At 20.4% G+C, this 21,957-nt stretch overlaps 1 protein-coding gene across 17 annotated transcripts in view; it reads right to left on the bottom strand.

Moving 5' to 3' along the window:
* Positions 1-4,013: 4,013 nt before the first annotated feature.
* Positions 4,014-21,957, bottom strand: part of LOC129615681 (TLD domain-containing protein 2) — a 112,964-nt gene continuing 95,020 nt past the window's right edge. For 16 of the 17 annotated variants that reach the window (XM_055531013.1, XM_055531020.1, XM_055531022.1 and 13 more), the window contains 4 exons: positions 4,951-5,072; positions 4,690-4,849; positions 4,452-4,621; positions 4,014-4,185 (listed from right to left, as the gene is read on the bottom strand). In XM_055531013.1, the coding sequence (XP_055386988.1) occupies positions 4,050-4,185; positions 4,452-4,621; positions 4,690-4,849; positions 4,951-5,072 (588 nt within the window). In that variant the 3' untranslated portion in view covers positions 4,014-4,049. Of the gene's footprint in view, positions 4,186-4,451; positions 4,622-4,689; positions 4,850-4,950; positions 5,073-18,022; positions 18,219-21,957 lie in introns of those variants that run through there. The other variant, XM_055531027.1, reaches the window with a different exon arrangement.

The raw sequence follows: 21,957 nt of genomic DNA, 5'->3' as shown, positions 1-21,957 counted from the left end.
ATAGTTTACCTAAACTGAAAAAAAGGAATATATCAGCAGAAATAAAAACAAAAATTAAATTTAATTACTTTTTTTTAACAAATTACTCACATTATTAAAAAAAAAAACAGCATTATTTTGATATATGTATATGTATATGTTTTAGATTAATTCTTATCATAAATTTTTTAAAGCAAAAAGCAATAAAAAGAAATATTCGCGCGATATTCTACAAAATTTTTAACTACATTTATACATACTTAAGTAATATTTCTCATTTATATAAATTTAAATATTTATACATACTTATTTTTATATATTTTTTTTTTTGTTTTCCGTTAATTGACAATCTCCAATTTGTTTTTTCCAAATTTCTAAACAAATTTCCAAATAAAATTCCAAAAAATTTACCTAGTCTTCGGCAACAAAAAAAAAAAATTAAAAATTTTGCTACAAAAACAAACATTTATTATATTCAATTATTTTAACCAAAAGCTAAAAATTATCTTTTCTATATTTTATATAATTATAAATTATTTACATTGGTTTATGTATTTATAAATTTTAAATAAAATTATACATACATATTCGAAAAGGAAATAAATTTTTAATATAAATAAAAAATAACACGATCTAAGAATATACAATCAACCTTCATAATTCAATGTTCAAATTCTTAATAAATAAATTATGTTGAATTTTAATTATCAATATACGGGGTTAGTAGTTTAAATTGATGTGATGGGTTGTTATTCAAAAAATTTAGAACTTTTCGGAATATCCTCATACTAGCTAATAAAATAATTAAATTGAAATTACTAATTTGAACTTTAAAATTTTAGGTTGAAAAAATTATACTACATATTTATTAATTGCAAAATTTATTTTTGTTTTTCTTCATGAGTCTAGGCCCTATGGCTATAATGTGCATTATCATTTATGAAAAGCAATTGAATGCAATTTATAAAAAGCAGTTTGCTTTATTTTTAACACAAAGAAACAAAAATTTGTTTGACTTTGTAATAAAGGGGAGAAATAGTATCTACTTACATTAAAAGACAATTCTCTTTTCTTATTAATTTGCTTTCTGTTTATTTAATTATTAAAAATCAATTAATTATTAAAAACCAAAACTGCATTCTTACCAAATGGTAGAACAGCTACTTTATTAAAATCCAAGTAATTGCACTAAGATAAGTTGAGGATGTTGATTGTATATTTAAAAAAAAAAAAACAAGATTTAAAAAAAAAGACTCGTAAGAACGCTTAAAAAAAAATAAAGAAAATGAGAATAAAAATCAATGGAAATTAAATAAAACCAAATTAATTTTTTTTTTAATTTCATAAATATATTTAATATTTTCATTTCTTTTTTCTGCATTTTAATAAACTTTAATTTTTTTTCTTTTGTATTTTTGTTAGTTTTAGTTTTTCTCTTGTTTTTTTTTTGTTTAATTACGAATATTTCGCTTCTTATATAGCACACATAAATTATATTTATTACATTTTCTTTTATAAACTACATTTTTTTTTTATTTTTTTTTTTTTTTAATATTTATTGAATTTTAATTATTAGTTGCATACAACAAAATTTATTTAACAGTACTTTTTCCTTTTTTTTTGTTTGTTTAGTTAGTTATTTTTTAAAAATTTAATTTTGGATTTGGATTATAGTATTGTGTTTTTTTTGTAAATTTTGAATAAAAATTAGGCGCACTTTATCATACAAATGTAATATTTTGCAAAAATTTTTTGTATTTTGTTTTCATTTGATAGAAATTTTTTTTTTTTATTAATACAAAGCAGTTTCAACAATATTATTTTACTATAAAATGATTTTTTTATTGTAAAGAAGAAAAAATTAAAAAAATTTTTTTTTTTATCTAAATTTAGATAGTGATCCCATATTTTATATATAAAAAAAAAAAAAAAAATAATATATAATATACAGTTTTTATTATTTTTTAAATTAGCAATGTAAATAAATTACAAAATTTGATGTAAAAAAGTGATTTTTATTTGTTTTGTAATTATTATTATTTTAAATATTACTTTGAATGACTGGCGGCGCACTTCTTTTATTTTCCATTTTAAAATACCACAGAATTCCATTTTATTACAATTTATTTATTTCTATTGGTTTTCAATTTTGATCAAGTAGTAATTTGAATTTTTTTGCAAAAAAAAAAAAAAAAAATAAAATTATATATTTTATAACAGATGATAAAATTTAAAAGAAAAAAGATGACAAAATTTATGATTTATGCAATAATTAATTTTCTTTTTTAAATTTCTTGTAATTTATACAATTTGTTTTTTATGTTTAATTTTTTTTTTAAATTTCGATTACGATAACAACTATAAATTATATTGAACCTAAGAATTTCATAAACATAATTAAATGCCTTATCATAATTTTAATACTCTATAAACCTCATTTTTATAGCATTATTTTCAATACGATATATGAATAATATTAAAAATAATTTTTAAAATATATTTTTTGAAAAAAAAAAAAAAAATCTGTAAAAATTAATAAGTATAATAATAAAATCGACATTGTATCGGTTCGTTTTCTTCTTAAAAAAAAAAAACATTTCTTCAAGGTAATTTCACAAAAAAAATATGATAAATATGTACATTAGAAAATTAGTTTATATGATAAAAATGTACCACATATATATTAGTGTAATTATATTAATGTAAATTCTATAAAAATTTTAAAAATAAATTGAAGAAAAAGAAAAATCGAACAACAGATTAAGTGCTCATTTATGTGAAACTATGCACGCTTTCGTTTTACCATTTTCAAATATAAAACAAAAAATCTATTTTACAAAATTTTATTTTCTTACTATTTTTAAATTGATGAGGTTTTTGGATTTATCAAATTCAAAATATTTAAAAACTATTTGAATTGATTAAATATCTTTAGGTTTTTTTTATTATTTTGTTTTCCAAAAATTATATTATAAATAAAATGTATATATATGTATATGTATATATGAATTTGGGGAAGAGGCTTTAAAAAGGATCAAATTTGAATATGCAATTTTAGTTTTATTAATTTCTTTTTCTTTTTTCTTTTTTTATAAACATTTATAAACTAATAAATTTTATTTTGATTTTTTTTTTTTTTGTTTCTTTAATACTAGCGTACATTATTACATAATATTATGGTTCTTTTATTAAGTATATTCATATATATATATTTATATATTTATATAAATGTATATATTATGTATAATAATTGTTAATTGTTAATTTATAGTTTTGATGTATATGTATATTAGTTTCTGAATTTCAGGTTACAATTACAATATTTATAATCATTTAAATTTATATATTTTTTTTCTTTTTTTTTTTTTCATTTATTTATAACAACATACAATTATGAAAATTATAAATCTTAGTTACAAAAAAAAAAAAAACAAATTAAAAAAAAGTAATTAACTATAATTAAATAATATAATTAATTTTTTAGTTTATAAATCAATTTAAAACCAGAATGAATAAAATTATAAATGAAATTCATGTAAATTTTTCTTTTTTTTTTTTTTTATATAATATAAAATCATAATTTTTATTTTCTCATTTAAATTTTAATATTAAATATAAATAATTACTTTGTTTTTATGTATACACAATTAAAATTAAAAAAAAAAATTTAATATATATGTATATATAATCATAGATAATCATAGTAATAATGATAATAATAATGATAATATTAAGCCTTATATTTAATTTTATAATAAAAAGTGAAATTAAAAGAAAAATGTTTTTTTTTTTTCTTGTTTTATTTTTTAAATCAAAAATTTATGTATATTTTCTATATTTTGTATAATAATTGTATAATGTAATTTTTTTTTTCATTTTTATTATTTAAATAGAATTTGCAAAAAAAAAAAAATTAATAATTTTAATTATATTTTTTTATATATATATATTATTGTGTATATAAATTTATATATATATTTATATATATTTATAATAGCATATAAATGTGTCTCTATATTTATTAAATGAAGTAATTGTTTTTTTTTTTTTTGTTTTCTTATTGTTGAATTTTAAACAAATGCCCAGCATTCGAGTGTTTTTATAACAAAATCTTCTTGAGGTGCAAGTGTTTCATTACCATATGTACTACATGTTTGTGATCTACCTTGATTTAAATCTCCATCCAACCACAGGCCAAATTTACCACTAAAAATAAATGAAAAAATTAATTTGTGATTAATATAATTTTCTTTTAAGGACTAATTATTTTAATTTAAAAAATTATTAAAATATGATAGTACTAATAAAATAGAATAGTACAATTTATCAAATTTTTTAATTAAAAATTTAATAATGCAAAATGTTAAAAATACAAAATCATACAATTTAATAATATTATTTAATTAATCATTAATTATTTTAATTTTTTTTAATTTTTTATTTAATATTAAATCATTAAAATGAATACTTACTCCCCAGCACCAATTGACAAACTTTCAGGATTACCCTTTATAAAATATAAATTTTCACCGGTCCAGTGAAAAACTTTAAAGCTTGGATTAAATTTATATAATAATGATTCACCGGTACCATAAAAATGATCAGAAACATGTAATGAACATGATGTTAAAGCTCCAAAAACCTAAAAAAAAAAAAAATAATAATATTTTTTAATAAAATATTATATTTAATAAATTATTTTTAAATTACATTATGTTCAGTATCTTCAATAACTATAAGAACTGGACTTTCAAGCCTTTGCATTTTTCTATATAGCGAATTTAATGAAAAACCATGTTGTGATGTACTAAATACTAATGACCATGAATAACCTTCTGCTCTTGCTGGTAAATGGCTACATAATTTTTCTCTGTTAAAAAACAAAAAAAATAACAGAAATTAGTAAGTAATTAAAATAAATTATTTGTGTTTTAAATTGAATATTTAATAAGAAAAAATTAATCATTTTACCTGTGTTCTTCTGTTAAAATTTCGGTTGTTCCAATTAAATCTGGTATTGGAAAATCTAAATCAAATGAATTTGATGCAAATAAAGATGCTTTTCTATAATCATCTGTGCTCATAGACAGCACCTAATTTTATTTATAAAACAAAAAAAAAATTATTATTAAATTTTTTATTATTAAATTTAAAATAATAATAAAAATAAAATTTAAAATAAAAAAAAAAATAATAATTAATAATAATAGAAAAAATAAAAATATAAAAAATTTATATATATATATATAAAAACCATATAAGTTCACTACTTGAACATTATTTTTCACAACAAAGTGTAAATTAAAGGTGTATTTAAAAATGAACAACATAAACCATTAAAAATTAAAAATTCTAACATATTTTTTTTTTTTTCATATACAATTTATTAACAATAATTTTGAAAATCTATATATTAAATAGAACAAATTTATTCTAACTAAATTCTATAGAGTCAGATCAAGTGTGTGTTTTGTTTTTTAAAAATTTATTACTTAAATACTAAAAAAAACAAACAAATTAAAAATTAAAAAACAATAAGTAACAATAATTTTAAAATTATAAATTTAATTTGTGAACTTTATTTAACAATACTTTTTTTGTAATAATTAAATAAAAAATTATATTTAAAAAACAGTCAAAAAATAAAAAGAAAATAAAAATTTCTATATATAAATTATTGTAACTAACATTCAACTAACATGATACATAACTATATTTATTTGTATATATTTTAGAAAATTAATATTTTTTTATTTTTAAATGTATACATAGGCAATACATAGGCAGAAAATCGAACTTTTATGCATATAATTTTTAAATTCATCAATTGTTTTATTTTTAAGATTTTACAATTAGAATTTAAGGATGCCGTCAAATTAACCTTGTTAAGACAATTGAAAATAACTTTTTTTTTTTTTTTGTAATTATTAGGGCTCAGACAGACATGCAATTTTTTGGGTTTACAACTGTTTGATTCCTTATTTTTTTGTTCTATAGGCACATACATGTAACTGTATGATTGCATACAATTAAGCAATCAAACAATTTGTAATTTTTTACAAACCAATTGCAATTTTTAGTTAACGCAATCGATTTGAATTGATACAATAGTTTGGTCGCTTAGTGCGCAAAACGATTTTACAATTAATACGAGTAATTTTAAAACTAAATGTTGCATGTCTTCCTTAAACCTTAAATGTATTGACGTTGATTTTAATTTAACTACAATATTCCTTGTTCTCTTACGAGTATATTTAAAACTTATTTAAATATTTATTAAATAAGTTATTAAAATAAGTAAAAATATTTTTGTTATTCAAAAACAATAAAACTTGCATTACAAACAGAAAATTCAAATATGTATTTTAAAACTTTCAACTTTGAACGAATCGTGTGACAAAATAATCTATCTAAATCATACACGTTGCTTTGAAGTTCGATTTCCTTTGTGTAGGTGCGAATGTATGTAACTATATGTATATAAAATATAACATTTTAAAATAAATATAGACACGATTTCATAGTAGAAAATAAAGCAAACAATGAGAACAAGAAAAAAAAAAAGTATTGTTATTATTTTTTTTTTTTTTTAATTTGAGCATTTGAATTTTATATGTTTGGTATTTCTTTTATTTAAAAAAAAAAAAAATTTAATTAGTATGTATTGTATATAATATTTTTTAATTAATTTTAAAATATTAATTAAATAAGGTTTTTAAATTTTGTAATTATGTAATTATTATGTTTCATATTTTTGTTATTTTAACTGTACTATTTATATTGTATAGGAAAATATTTTGTTGTAGCAAAGTTTCGATCAAAAGCTAAATATACATAAGTAATTAAAATAAAATTAAAATATTTAGCGTGAAATTATACTTAGTAAATATGCGTACGTACTCATACATGTGAATCAAATAATACATAGATATATATGTACATTTTTGTGCACATATTTTTTATAATATAACAATATTTGTGTTTGAACAATTTTTGTTTTTGTATTCGAATTATTGGTTTTGTTTCTTGAATTTCTTTTTTTATTCAAGTATTTTATTTAAGTTAATTAGTTAGAATTCAAAATTTATTTGAACAGAATTTTTACATTCCTAGGTGTTTGTTTAATTCTAAATGATTGGCATTATTTATAGATTCAAAATAAAAATAAAAATTTAGACAAGTAAGTACTTACTTATAATATTCTTTTATAAAAGTAATCAAATTTTAAAAATAATTACTAAAACAAACTGTATAAAAATTATTGATTGCGAAATTAAAAATTTTATTTCTCTAATAATCAGGCAGCCTGAAATCATATCTTTTGAAAAATTCAAACTTTCAAGGTATACTGAGAAGGTCTAAAGAAAAAATTTATAGACGATTTTCGAGAAAATTTGTTTTTAATTTATAATATTTTAATTTGATGAATTGAATTTAATTGGAATAAGCACTTTATTTCAAAAATTTTTTGAATAATCATATTTTTGAATAGTCAAAAATATTATCCTCAATTCACAACTCCATAACTCAAAGATTTTAAATTTTAATAAAATGTACAATAAGAATCTGTTGAAAATTTTCATTAAAGTATGATTTAACTTCCCTACTCATAATAATTTCACTATATTGCTCATAATTTAGTATGACGATTAAAATAATAAGATGACTTGTTAGTAAAATTCTTCATCTTACATCATCTAATTAATAAAACTGAAATTGCTTCATAATTACTATTACTTAATATTAATTACTATTGATCAATCGATTACTATTATTTTGTAAAAGTATTTCCCCCTTAAAATTAGAATATTGAACAATTTTAATAAATAAAATTTTTTTAATTTCAAAATTCAATCAATTTTTTTTGGTTATGGTAGATTTTGTATAATTAATTTTTTTTATATAAAATTCTAAATTTCTCTTTAAAAGGTAAAGACACTGATTTAGTTTTTTTTCTGTAGGTATAGTTAAAGATAGGATTTGTATTTTTTTTTTGTGATTTTTAAAAGCCATCTAAGTATAGTTTTCTATATAGATTAAGTAAATCTAATATTTATAGCTTAAAACAGAATATTTTAAAAATTAAGAATTTTATTTTTGAATTGAAAAGAATAAATATCAGTTTTGCATAAAAAAATAATATATTATAATTAATGAGAATAAAATGAAGTGAAAGAAATAATGAAAATACCAAAACAAAAATAAATTATTTATTCATAAATAAGCGATAAAATACGAATTTTTTTTTATATACAAAAATTTAGTGAGGAAAAAAATTGTTTTTCCTTTTAATTTTATTTTTTTTAATTAAAATTGAATAATAATTTAAAAAATTGTAAAGTATATTTTTACATTTTTATTTTTATATTTTATTATAATTAAATTTAAAACTAAAATATACAATTAATTAGAATTGCGTACAAAATATACTTATGTTGTGCAATGGTGTATTGCAATTGCTTTGGGTTATAAAATCCGAATAAAGTGTAGTAAATCTGTTACTGTTTCAAACACAGTATTTAATATTGTAAGCAAATGTTGTTCTAGTTGTATAATACTTAAACTTGTTGTATAGCAGTTTGTGTTTAATGAATAAATTTTTATAATACGCTATTTAATGTAATTGAGTTTTAATACTTAAAACATTTATAATAAAAAGTTGTAAAAAGCTATTTTTGACTCCTGAATGAGATAAATAATTTGATCATATCAATCACTGTTATAATTAACCGAAAATTCGAACTCAATATATTAAAAAAACCTAAAGAATGAAATTAAATATCCTTTTCATAAAAACATCAGTTTTTTTTTAATAAATTTCCTCTACAATTAACTTTTTTCAATAAGTTAATCTGAATCATAGAGGAAATTTTAAAATACCTATAGAGCAGAACTAAATTAGTAGAATTAAATATTAATCTTCCTACTGGACACTTTCCAATTTTCTAATTTATTAAGTATTCCCATACATTTTCCACATTTCCTCCTACAAATATGTCAACAAATTATTATACAGATAATATTTATTCAAATTGTATATAATTGAAATAAATTAAGACTTTCTTCCTATACACTGTAACATTTATATTTCTGATACATGCTCGGGCGCCATTAAGTATAATCGGAAAATTAGAAATTTTAAAATATTCAATTACATTTATTTTTTTAATCAAAATATAAAATAAATTATTTAAATTTTAACCTGTCAGTGATAAATTTATCTCTATAACGAACAAAAGAATATAATTATTTATCCTATTTTAATACAAAATACAATCGACTTAAAATCGGAAATTCGAATCAATAATTAAAAATCAAAGTATATTAAGTATAGAATTTGATTCCGTGGGGCAGGATTTATAGTCACGCTATATATGGTATCAGTATATTGGTGTTTTTTGTTCATATTGTGATAAAACAGAAATTAAATAACTATAAGTAAATATCAAATGTGTTATACGACTTTAATGTATAAAAAATAATCGATTAAAAATACATTTTTGCATTAAATTATGCTCAACAACAATTTATTTTGCTTTTTATTTTTATATTTTATTTTATTTTTAACAATAAATTGATAATTATTCCTTGAAAACTAAAAATTTATATATATATATTAATATATTGTACTTTCCTTATTTAATTTCTTACTTCCACAACATTTTCAATTGACAAGAAAGTATTATTTAACAATAAATATACAAATGTTCGTTTATGTCATACAATATAAGTGTATGTTGAAGTGTTCGAACATGTTGTATAATAAATTTTATACAATTAATATAAAACATTGTTTGAATAATCAGTATTTTATACTATAGTGCAATATTTATAGTAAATAAAGGTCATCAACTTTTTAATTGAAAAAAAAAAAAAAAATAAAATAAAAAAAATCAAAAACCATTTTAGTTTCAAACAAAAAAAAAAATAAACTTTCTAATTGAAAGAAAATTAAATTTTATTTTTGTCTTACTTATTTTAATAATAATATATTTTAGACATTTGACTTGTAAATGTAATTAAAATTAATTTTTTAATAATATATAAAAATCTTTAATAATTAGTCTTTCACAACCAAATTTAAATACAATGTACTTAGGTATGTTGAATGAAAACTATTAAATGCCTTTAGGTATGCAATTTGAAACAAAAACTTTAGGTATTATTGACATGTTTAATTTGTTAGTAAACGAAGCTGACTGGTTTAATTGCAATGCGACCAGACTGCGGTTGCCATTCAATATATCGCTTCGTAGCTGCTGAGAAATAAACAAAAGGAAGACCCTTTTTTATCAAAAGACATGGTTGCCTTAGATAGGCAACCTGTAATCGAACATTTGATAAAGACCCACAGATCATGGGATGGTTATAGTAAAACGACATATTTGAGTTAAAATTAAATAAGGAAGACCAATATTAAGTGGGCTTTTGTCGGTAATCTACTAAGGAGCAAATATTTATATTAAAAATCTGTATTGAAAAAAACAATTTGCTCTTGAAATCCTCGGAATCCTTCGTTTCATTTTCGCAAAAATAAAATTTATAGTAAAAACAAAACTTTATGGAATATGAGTAGGTATATAAATAGCATAATTTTATTGAACTAATTTCAATTTTATCATAACCCTGAATAATTTAAACAATTAAATACCCTTGTTCTAAATAATCACAAACAAACAAAAACGTTTAGCAAACTTTTTATCTTTTGAAAATGTAGCCTTGTAATTTAATATTTTAAACTATTTAAATTTTTAGATTTCTTTTTTAACATTTTTTTGCAAATTTTTTTGTTTATTTTGCAAACAGCATAAATAAATAACTAATATAGAAAAGTAAAAACGTTAAAAAAACTCAAAAATAACGAAGGTAAATATAAAATTAGCGTACCATAAAAATAAGAAACCCTTTAAAATATAAAATTATAATAAAAATATAAATAAAAAAAAAAACACAATTATCGTCTGGTATAACTCAAGTTACTCATAAATCTAATAACAAACATAGGTACATATACAATAAAGATGGATTTTACGCGACCAACCCCTTTCCCAACTTCTTCATTTATGTTTAACAAGGTTATTAATACTGAAAATACTTTACATAGCACACATTTTCAAAGAAATATCTACTACTTAACCTAAATATTTTTTAATTCAATTAAATTAGTTGAATAATTAAATTATTTTACGTTCATTGGTCAATTTTGACACCTAATAATAATGCGCATGGTTTAATTTTTCAGAATTCTTTTTACGCTTTACTTATAAAATAAGAAAGTACACAAATATCTAAAATGAATATTTTTTGAGTAATCATGTATTACAATCGAACGCGAACCAATAAATTGCACGTTTATAAATTGTAGTTAAACATATATGTATGTATGTATATAAATTCACATACTTAATTACTCATACAACATCAAATAGAATTTACGGAAAAATATTATACCTCTTGTTAAATTAAAATATAATTTTTTATATTGAAATAATTTTACGTACAAGCGAACAATAACTCTTTAGTGGAATGCCCTAAATATAATAAAAATGAATAATCCAATTTGAGACGATATTATAAGTAACAGCAAATATTAGGTATTTATACATATTATAACTAGTATATTACGTGTTTGATTATTTCTTTTCGATATGTGAACGTAATTGGTAAAATTTATCATACATATATAAAATATTTATACAGACAGTAAGTCACAATGGTGACTTAAAACCAGGTTAATTCAATTAGGTTGACTTATTAGTATCTACTTGTAGTACAATATTTAAGTTTGCATTTAAACAGGTAAGTAGTGAGTGTGTAAAGAAGTAAGTATACATATAACATTACACACTTAAATAAAAGTAAAATTTATTATTTATTCAAATGTTATAAAATTTTGAATTTAAATAAGTACTTAAGGTTTTAAAAAAATTATTTTATTCAAATTTTTCAAAAATTTGATCACAATTAAAAAAAAAATTTCAATTCTTCTTTCAACAATTTTAACGTTTTCTGTAACATTTTCGATGATGCTGTTTAAATATTGTTGAAGTAACGTAATTGTACTTAAGACATTTTTTATTCTATTTAGAGAAGAAAATTCAAAATGATTGGTTATTCTAACAGTTTACATGTTTTTTAACAAATTAATTCGATGTATTTCAAAATACATCACTTTCACCAATATAATATATGTAGATGTCGCTATTGGTTTTCAGTTCATTATGTCAGGTATCTTCTTACTGTTCATTTTTAAGTAATAGGAATAGGAGATAAAATTTGAGAGAGTGAGAATATGTTTTTTAGTTTACCTCACGGTCTCAAAAGAACATACTTAATTGTAAAAACATAACCAGAACGGTAACGTCGGACGGTGGTCAACATAGAACAAGAACGGAATGGAAAATCAACCGTACAGTAATTTGCATATAATGTCACACATTACACGGAATCAGATAATGTCAAAAAAAAAAACCGCCAGCGAAAAAATATAATTCAGGCTGTTTCCCCGCCGACGACAGTTTCGCTTGAACAGGCCCATTTATATTATGTGTACTCTACACGAATTTTGAAATTTCGCTGCAGATAATCGACTTTTATCTGTTTTTAAATTAATATTACATAATTATGTTCGCATTTCAAAAGTTGTAGTTATATCAAATTAACTGTCAAAACTCAATATGTCATATGTTGGGTTTATTATATAAAAAATAAGAAATTAATCTAAATTAAAAAGTAAGGGAACTACGTAAAAACAACGAATTTTATATTAAAAATTAACTTTATAGTCTCAATACAGAAAATTGATCATACTGATACTATAATTACTCGATTAAAGTGACAAACTACGCCCCAATATAATTTTATTAAAAGTAAAACAATTTCACAATTTGACAAAATTATACCAAAAATGAATCATTTTTGTTAATGTGAATTTTTAAAATTAAAAAATCTTTCTATGCAAATGTTACGATTTCTCCTAAATATCGAGAATTTCTGAGATAACAAGTTAAAAAGTGTTAATTAATTCGTGTGACAATAAATTAATAATTAAAATTTTTAACAATAAAATTTTTAATTTATTGACTCACGCATAATTTAGATGACAAAAAAATATAATTTTAGAGTATACTTAATATCTGTATTAAAAACATAGAAGCATTTCTAAAATTTCATAATTTTTTCAGAAAATATTTATTCAAATACCTTAATACTTTTCAATTACGTAAAATTTTCCAGAAAAAATAAAGTAATTAAATAAAAATTATTAAAATTAAGATCATTTTTTATTAGAAAATTTGAAACAATCAAAAATTCAAGCTGAAATTTAATAATCTAGATTAAGTATAAATTATTTAATAACTATGAAAAAGATTATATTACAAGACTATTTTTAGTGTACTTAAGCAAGTAATTCTACTACATATTTATTAATTTACAAAATTTCATAATTAATTTTGATATCATTTTCATTTCTAATTTTAAATTTTAAAATTTTTTTAATATAATTCTTATTCAATCAATAGTGGTTAGTGAAAAAGTATAAGAAACCTCAGAATTATTGTAACTATAGTTACAAGAGAGCATATTGAATATCAGTAAACTTTTTTTCACTTAACTACACGAGCATAACAAATTTGGTGACGAAATAAATTGAAATTTTGGGATTTATTAAAATTTAAAAACGTTTTTATAGCACATGAATGAAATATTAGACATTTAAGTGACAATTGTGTGTTTTAATTTTTTGAACATCAATTTAAGTTTCACATGACTTATTTCATATTTAAAATAAGCAATTAAATACTAAGTAAATTTTAATATTATTATTTAAATATTTTTTGATTATACATTTTTCTTTGAATTCTGATATCATTGAATAAATATAATTAAAATAATTATGGGAAATTACTGCAAAATACAATTGTCAAATTCTGAATAGGTCGAATATTTTGGAATAATTTTTAGTTGTTGGTACAGTTTCTAGTTATTTATCTAGTAACGTACTAATAATTATTGTCAATGACCTGAATTTCACTCTTGCAAATGATTTAAAAATAAAATTTTAGAAAATCTCATTTTTATATAACAAAAATAATATTTCATTATTTTATTTTTACTACAATCAAGTAAGTACACACATTTTTTTTATTATTAACAATGACTTGACTTAAAAAAACTTATTACTTTCATTACTTTAAATTTTCATTGAATTAAAGAGGATTATTTCTATTATAATCTTTAATAGAAATTGAGATGACTCAAAAAAAAAATTTTTTTATAATAATTTAAATCGTAGACAGGTGAGAAAATATTGTCAAAAATCTTAATTATTTTTTAATGATGCTAAAAGTTCAAAAGAATAAAAAGTGAAAATATTAAATAAAATAATAAAATAAAAATTTGAATCATAACATTTTGGAAAAATCATTTGTTCATAATCTGTTATAATAAAATAATTTTATTATAACAGATTTTGAAATAATTAAGAAAAATTTGACATCGGCAAAACTGAAATACAACGGGTAACATATATGTAAGCATACAGATTGTATGTATGTTACGTGTTATTACAGTTATGTCGACGATTTACTATCGGAACACAAGATACATTGAAATATTCAGAATACATACTAAAAACTGATTCTTAAGCATATTATTTTATTATAGGCATTTTATTTATATTTCGAAACTATGTAATCGGAACACTATTTTAGTTTCATTACATTGCAAAATTGATTTTTAAGCACTTATTTATTACAAAATGAACCCATAATACTTGTGTAACTGCAGAATATGTAATGAAACCGTAACAATTTTCATACATTTTTATTGCGATCTATTTATGTTTTGCTTACTGAAAGCATTGTATGCAGTAAGACTATAAGAATGGTATTGTAATGGTACTAAATTTAAAATGTTTAAATTTTTTAGATGTGAGGATTTTATATTTCTAATGTTATACTTAGATTTAGGTAGATTGAGTCCAATAATAAGTTGATTAGCTTCAAATTTTAAATACTAAACTTTTTTATGCAGAAAATGTGTAATAGTAGAATTGGAGATGTCGAATGCTTTGGTTTAATTAAGTTGTTGATCGAATAAACTTTTAAATAAAGAAAATGAGACTACTCGTATATAAACATGAATTATAGTACAGGTTCTGTTTTACATTCTTAGAAGTATTTTAAATAAAATTTTATACCTAACGTTAACAATCATCATAAAATTAAGGATTTGTTAAAATAAAACACTTTTATCCTTTAGTACTATTCTTTTTGCAAAACTATAATATAGTACTTAGAGGTATAAATTTTTAGTGTAATAGTGTTAATATTATAATATTGTGAAATACATTACACGGACAATTATGTGCTGGCCACATCAGATTTATTTTTTTAAATTTATTTCATATAGTTGCAATTATTTTATTTTATTCAAGGGTTTTAGAGCGAATGACATTTTACTTTGAGTTCACATTTGGTTATTCAATAATATACATATAATCATGTTAGTATTGAGTAATCTAAATATCGGAATGCTACTTAAATAAAATGTAAGACCATCAATTCGTGCAAGAAAAATTAAATGCAATTTCACTCATATACTCACTCAATAAAAGAAAAACAACAAAAAAATGTTATATTTTTAAATTAGCCTTTGTCACAGTGACACACGACAAAATTTTCACTTTTGTTCTAATTAATATTAAGATTTATTTAAAATATAGTCGAATTTATATATAAGACCTTGGCGAGGGGTAAGGGTTATAAAATAATAATTTTTACCAAACAACGAAAAAAAAAGTGTTTTTATACAAAATTTATTACCTATAATAAAAATAAATCCGCGACACTATTTTAATCGGCAAACTCTAATATTTTTGTATATAAGTGATTAAGTTCATAGATATGTATATACATTTGTAGTACAATTATTACACTGACTGATAACGCATATTTTGTCAAGTATCAAATTTAGAAAAAAAAAGACTATAATATTATTTGTATGCTAGTGAGAATATTTAAATACTTAATTAATGTTGTGAAATAGAAATTTTTCGTAACCTTTCGTATATCCTTCGTACTTAGTACATGATATTTTAACAAAAATTTTTTAAAGAGTAAGTAAATACAATAATAATATTTGTAATAGTCACAATATATTTTAGTTTTTTTGGAGGCTTCGAGTGCTTTAGTTTAATTCATAAAACCATACTATATGTATGTATGTATATGCTATACTTACTTATATAAATAATACATTGTTATATTCAATTAAAATTCTTTGACTAAGATGCATTGAGCATTTATAAAGTGTTGGTTTCACCCTTTTTGGAACTGCGAAATCAAGATTTTTTTGAAATTATCTTGACATCCTAAATTATAGGTACTACCTATAGGTAAATTATAGGTACTATAATTAAATATCAAAAGATATTGTATGCTTAACTTTAATGCTTATGAGAATTAAAATCTGACTAAATATCCAAAAAGTATAGTACTTACAATATTCTAAAAAAAATTTTTTTTTTACTATATAAGTATTTAAACTAACTATTTAGAACCATTTTAATTGTACTACTATTTTTCATGATTTTTAACAGGAATTTCCTAAGTAGAAGTACATATACATATGTATGTAATTTAAATATGCATGACGAAACGAAAAAGATGAGCCAGAACAACAATACAGTGTGTATAACATTTTTCATATATAAAAGTATAAGTATAACAATATAAGTAATTCAAATAAAATAAAAAATCTAAACAAAAAAATTGCTTTGCCTATGAGTAATATGTTAAAATAACTGTAATAAATTAAAATAAAATAACTGTACGTATATTAATTATACCGGGAGCATTCATATTTGAATTGAATCTGAAAAATTATAGGTATTGTACGATTTTTGATTTAATAAAAATGGCCTTGTGATTGTATTTGTTTTTGATAATGATCATAAAATTATATGTAGTTTTCTATAAGTACTACAAGTAATATTGATTTAATAGTAGTAAAAGAATTCAGTGGAGATTGTTGAGAGAAAATATTAACTATTACTTTATTTAATCTTTTAAATACAAAAGGAAGGTGAGGTTATAAGAGGCAAAACTCTTTCTATAAAATATCTACATATATGGAAATTTCTCTGATATTTATATAAAATATTCATAAACATACATACATACTTACAATATTTAAAAAAAAATTTTTTTTCATAACAATAATTAATAATTAAAACGTATTTTTATTTTGAAAACACGATTTTAATGTCAACAATTTTTTTTTTATTACTTAATTACCCATTTAATCATGTATGTATGTACATACTTTTCATTATTAATTATATAGTTAAGCAAATAAAATTAATAGGTAGGAAAAAATAGGTAGAAATATTTTATTTGATTATTCAAAAAACTTTAATATTTTGACCGAGTTTCAATATCTAAATATGCTTTAATTTATTTCCGTAATTACTTAAATTTAATATAGGGTTATAAAAAATAAGTATTTGAAGTTGTGAAATTTTCAAACTTTTGATTGAGAATTCATTCATTCAATTGGATTAAAATAGTTAATTCTGAGAACTATAGCAAAACAAATAATAACAGGAATTTTGAAAACATACCTTTTCGGTTCTTTGATGGTCATACAACACAATTAAGAACTAATAATCTTAATATTGCAATATTAACAATAATATTTGAAAATTTTAATTAATTAAATAACATTTTTTAATACAAAAATTTTGAATAATCAATAAAACTAATATTTTCATATTAAAATTTGAATCGCTTCTAAAGCTAACCCGGAAATTAAAATACAAAGTTGGTCTCGACATTTTTATTATTTGAATTAATTAATTTAAATTCAAATTATAAAAACCTTGAATCTTAATTATCTTTTGTGGTATTTTAGGAAAAAGAAAGTGAATGGCAATTATAATATGTTCAAAAATTAAAAGAACATCAAATAACTGAGATTAAGTACTAATATAGCCATAATTTATGAATTTAAATTAATGTAAGTATATATATTTACATACCTCATGTTCAATGAATGATGATATTAGTTCGCACATTTTTGTTTATTTACTTCTTTTCGTTTTTCAAAAAGTTTATTTTAAAATTTATATTTAAATAAATATGATTAATCACAATATTTATTTATTTTTTAACTTTAATCAATTAATTTTATTGTATATGTACTATACTTATGTGTTTGTGAGTAATTGTAAATTAATTATTATCTTAAATATTTAAGTATTTGGAAGTAATTTTGGATAAAATTGTACACACAATTAATTAAAAATTAATAAATGTCATATTAATTTTAAAATATCTACATTATTTTTTTAAAATATTTAATTTAAAAATATTTTTTTCTTGTTCTTTTTATAGTACTTTTGTACTATATAAAGCACTTGAGAAAATACAAAAAAAAAATTCAATTAATGAAAATATTAAGATAAAATTGAGATTTTTTTTTAAATTTTAATTTATTTTTTTTTTTTGAAACGCGTCTGCTCTCTACAATATGAAAATTCATACTAACAATAATTGCAGAAAATTAATCAAATATAGGATCAACGAGCGAGTCACCACAATGGCACAAAATAAAAATAAACAAAAAAGTTTCTAAAACTTTTATTTTGTTGTTTTTTTGTTATTTTTTTTGTTACAACAACTAAAATTGCAGGTGTATATCTGTTGAAAAGAAAAGTAATATTGGAAAAAAAAAAAACAAAATACAAATAACGTCAGAAATAAACGGCATCAGAAAATATACGATTATAAATTTCAACATTTAAAAAATAATTAAAACATATGAGAGTTTGTCTATGCTATTATTAAATTAACAGTCATAGTAAAAGCACAAAACAAAAATTTTTTTTTTAAATAGAAGCACAAATGCTCTATCTATCACGATATGCTTTTTAATTTGCGTTTAATGAACGCTATAAAAATACAACAGGTTATAAATGGTTGTGGTGCATAAGTATATTAGGTGTAAACATTTACAGGGTGTTTTCTTAAGTCTTCGAATGTACACGAATTAAAAATATTGCGTTAGCTTTTTTGGTTTTGTTTTAGTACTTAAGTAGATACTATTTTAGTATACACTTGAGTGTATACTAATAGAGTATACTATTTTAGTATTCACTCAAGTACTACTAAAATGCAAATTAAATTATTATAAAAATAAGTATAGAAAACGACTGCATATCGCCTGTTTGGAGCAGAGCTTATCTCGGTTCAATTCGCTCAAAAAAAAATTTTAGGCGAGACTTAATACCTCATTAAAGTACTTTGAGTAAGTAGCTTGGCTTGAAAATGATTTGTACGTAATATGATTATGCGGCCATAAAATTGTCATGTAAAACTAGCACAATTGCTTTTTATTGCTTTAAAACTATTTCACGAGAATTTAAATAGAAATTAAATTTCGAATGATTTCGATCTTATATTTGCCCTCCTGAACAATTTGCAAATTGTGGTTCTACACAAGTGAAATATACTTTTAAGAGGTCTAACCGATAATTAAATAAAATTCACTGACACTTTTAAAAAAAACGAAAAAAACTGTATGTACCTAAATCAATTTTAGTAATAACATAATTGTAAAATTTTATATAAGTACATGAGTATAAACACCCTGTATGAGTATTATTGGTACACTGGCACATATATCAATAAGCATATTAAGTATATATTATACATATACTTATAAGTACATTTCGGCTAAAAATCGTACAATATAATTGATTGTATCAAAGTATGTAAATAAACTTACATATTACTTATAAAGCTTTTCTCTATTTTTATTTTATCAATAATTTATTCTTTATTCTCTGTTATTTATTTTATTCTTTGACAATTTGTTTCACCTAATATGCGACAAATTCTCACATCGCAGACAGTTTATTTTTCTTTTAAGGCTTCATTATTTCCACATACCTAAATGTTGTGTATTTTAAGTAATATAATAAAATAAATGAACAAAAAATAGAAAAATATTATGTGATTTAATAAAATTCTAACATGATTTATGAGAATTATAACCCTGGTAGAAAATTTCGAAAGCAAAATAATCACAGTATAATAGTAGTATGAATAAAATTCATTACTTACTTACTTATAAAAAAAAAAAAAATTAACAAATTTTCAAGGAATTTTTAAAATAAAATTTAAATTAGAAATATATAAATAACTAAGCTTAATCAATGATAGTTTGTATGCAAGTATGTACAAGTAATTGCATATTATACGAGAGCTTGTCAAAATTTTAATGTCAAAATATAAATCACAATTAACGATTTTATAGTGATCACTATTTACTATTTACTCTGCATAAATTTATTATGATTTTGTTTTGGAATCGCAATATTTGAGTATAAATCACGTCATTCTAATTAAGTGTCATATAAAAAGCTCTAACTATACTTACTTTGTTATAAAAAAAATAATTCAATAATATATGTAGGTAAGTAAGTATTGGTTTAAGATATATTTTAAATGGATAAATATTTAAAATTCTAATTTTTTTTTAATAAATGAACCAGGAAAAAAAGTTAAGTGACCGAAAAATAAAAATTTTATGTTTATAGAATCTCAAATACTTAGTTAAAAGTTTAAAAATTCTAAACATCAAATGTACTTATTAGAACAAAAGTCTTAATTTTCAATTATTGCAAGATATTCCAATTCAAAGAACACGATTCCATTTTTATGCAAATTAATTAGGTACTTAAATTTAATTAGTTATACTCGTAGTTGAAAAAAAATTAATTTTGCAAAAAAAATTTTTTTGCCTTTGTGTTCGAATTTAACTTGTTCTTTTAATTTAGCACATACTATTAGAAATTTAGCTGTAAAGCAATTGAGTAATCTCAGTAAGCACACATTCCTAAAAAACCACAAATTACTTTATAAAACTCAATACCTAATTAAATAATTTACCTGAATTAAAAAGTTTTCTTAATAATCACTTAATTTAACTGTCATATAACTTTAAAAAAAAACCTGAAATTTGATCTAGCGATATTTTTATCAAGCTCTAGATTGCTTGATTTGAATCCAAATATAACTGTAATAGTTAGTAGTTATCATGTTACATAAATTTTGCAATATTTTTAATACCAAAAACCAGAAGAAAATGCAAGAATAAAAAAAAATTTATTTCCACGAATAAGTACAAATTTTCACAATACTTAAATATTAACTTTTAATTGAAATAACACAAAATTATTGGAATAAAAATTAATTACCCAATTTTTTTAAATTGGTAATATTGCTAGGTATTTATTTACTTTACTTGTTTGCAATTAAGTACTGAAATGCATACCCAGAAAACGTAAATTTTTAATGTTTACGATAAGTAAGTTTCTTGTCTTATACGAGTATGTCACTAGAAGTGGGTAGTTATTAAAATTGGAAATTTAGTTAGTTACTTCTGTATTAATGCAAAGGCATTCCACATTAACACTCACATAATATTAATAAAACTTCCTCACTAATAAGTGGGTACCTACCTACCTAATATATAAATATTGTTTTGTTATTAAAAATGAAAAAATTTGTTTAATAATTAAGGCCAAGTGAAATACAACAATATTAATTATAACAATGGCAAATAAGGTTTACATTTATCGAGAACATTTCTAATTAACATTTAAATAGGTAAGTAGGTACTAGGCACGTAGCAACTTATTTAGTATTTTAAGGCTTCCTTGTAGAATTGATTTTAGTAAATAATTTTTATCATAAATTTTTAATTACTAACAAGGGCAAAAATTTTCATTAATAAGATCAAAATTTGTAAAAAATCATAAATTAGAATAAAAAATATTTTAAATTTTTTAATTTTTTTTTAAAGAAACCTCGTTCCACTTATTCAAAGACTGAAAAATCTTTAACTTTACATTCACATTAGATACGCACTCGTTGCTTTAATAGTTCTGTAGATATTCTATGTTTTAAT

The sequence above is a fragment of the Condylostylus longicornis genome, unplaced genomic scaffold (assembly GCF_029603195.1).
Source record: "Condylostylus longicornis isolate FDR11 unplaced genomic scaffold, ASM2960319v2 ptg000144l, whole genome shotgun sequence".
NCBI classification, from domain to species: domain Eukaryota; kingdom Metazoa; phylum Arthropoda; class Insecta; order Diptera; family Dolichopodidae; genus Condylostylus; species Condylostylus longicornis.
Note: the sequence above shows the minus strand (reverse complement) of the source record. Positions and strands in the feature narration are given on the sequence as shown.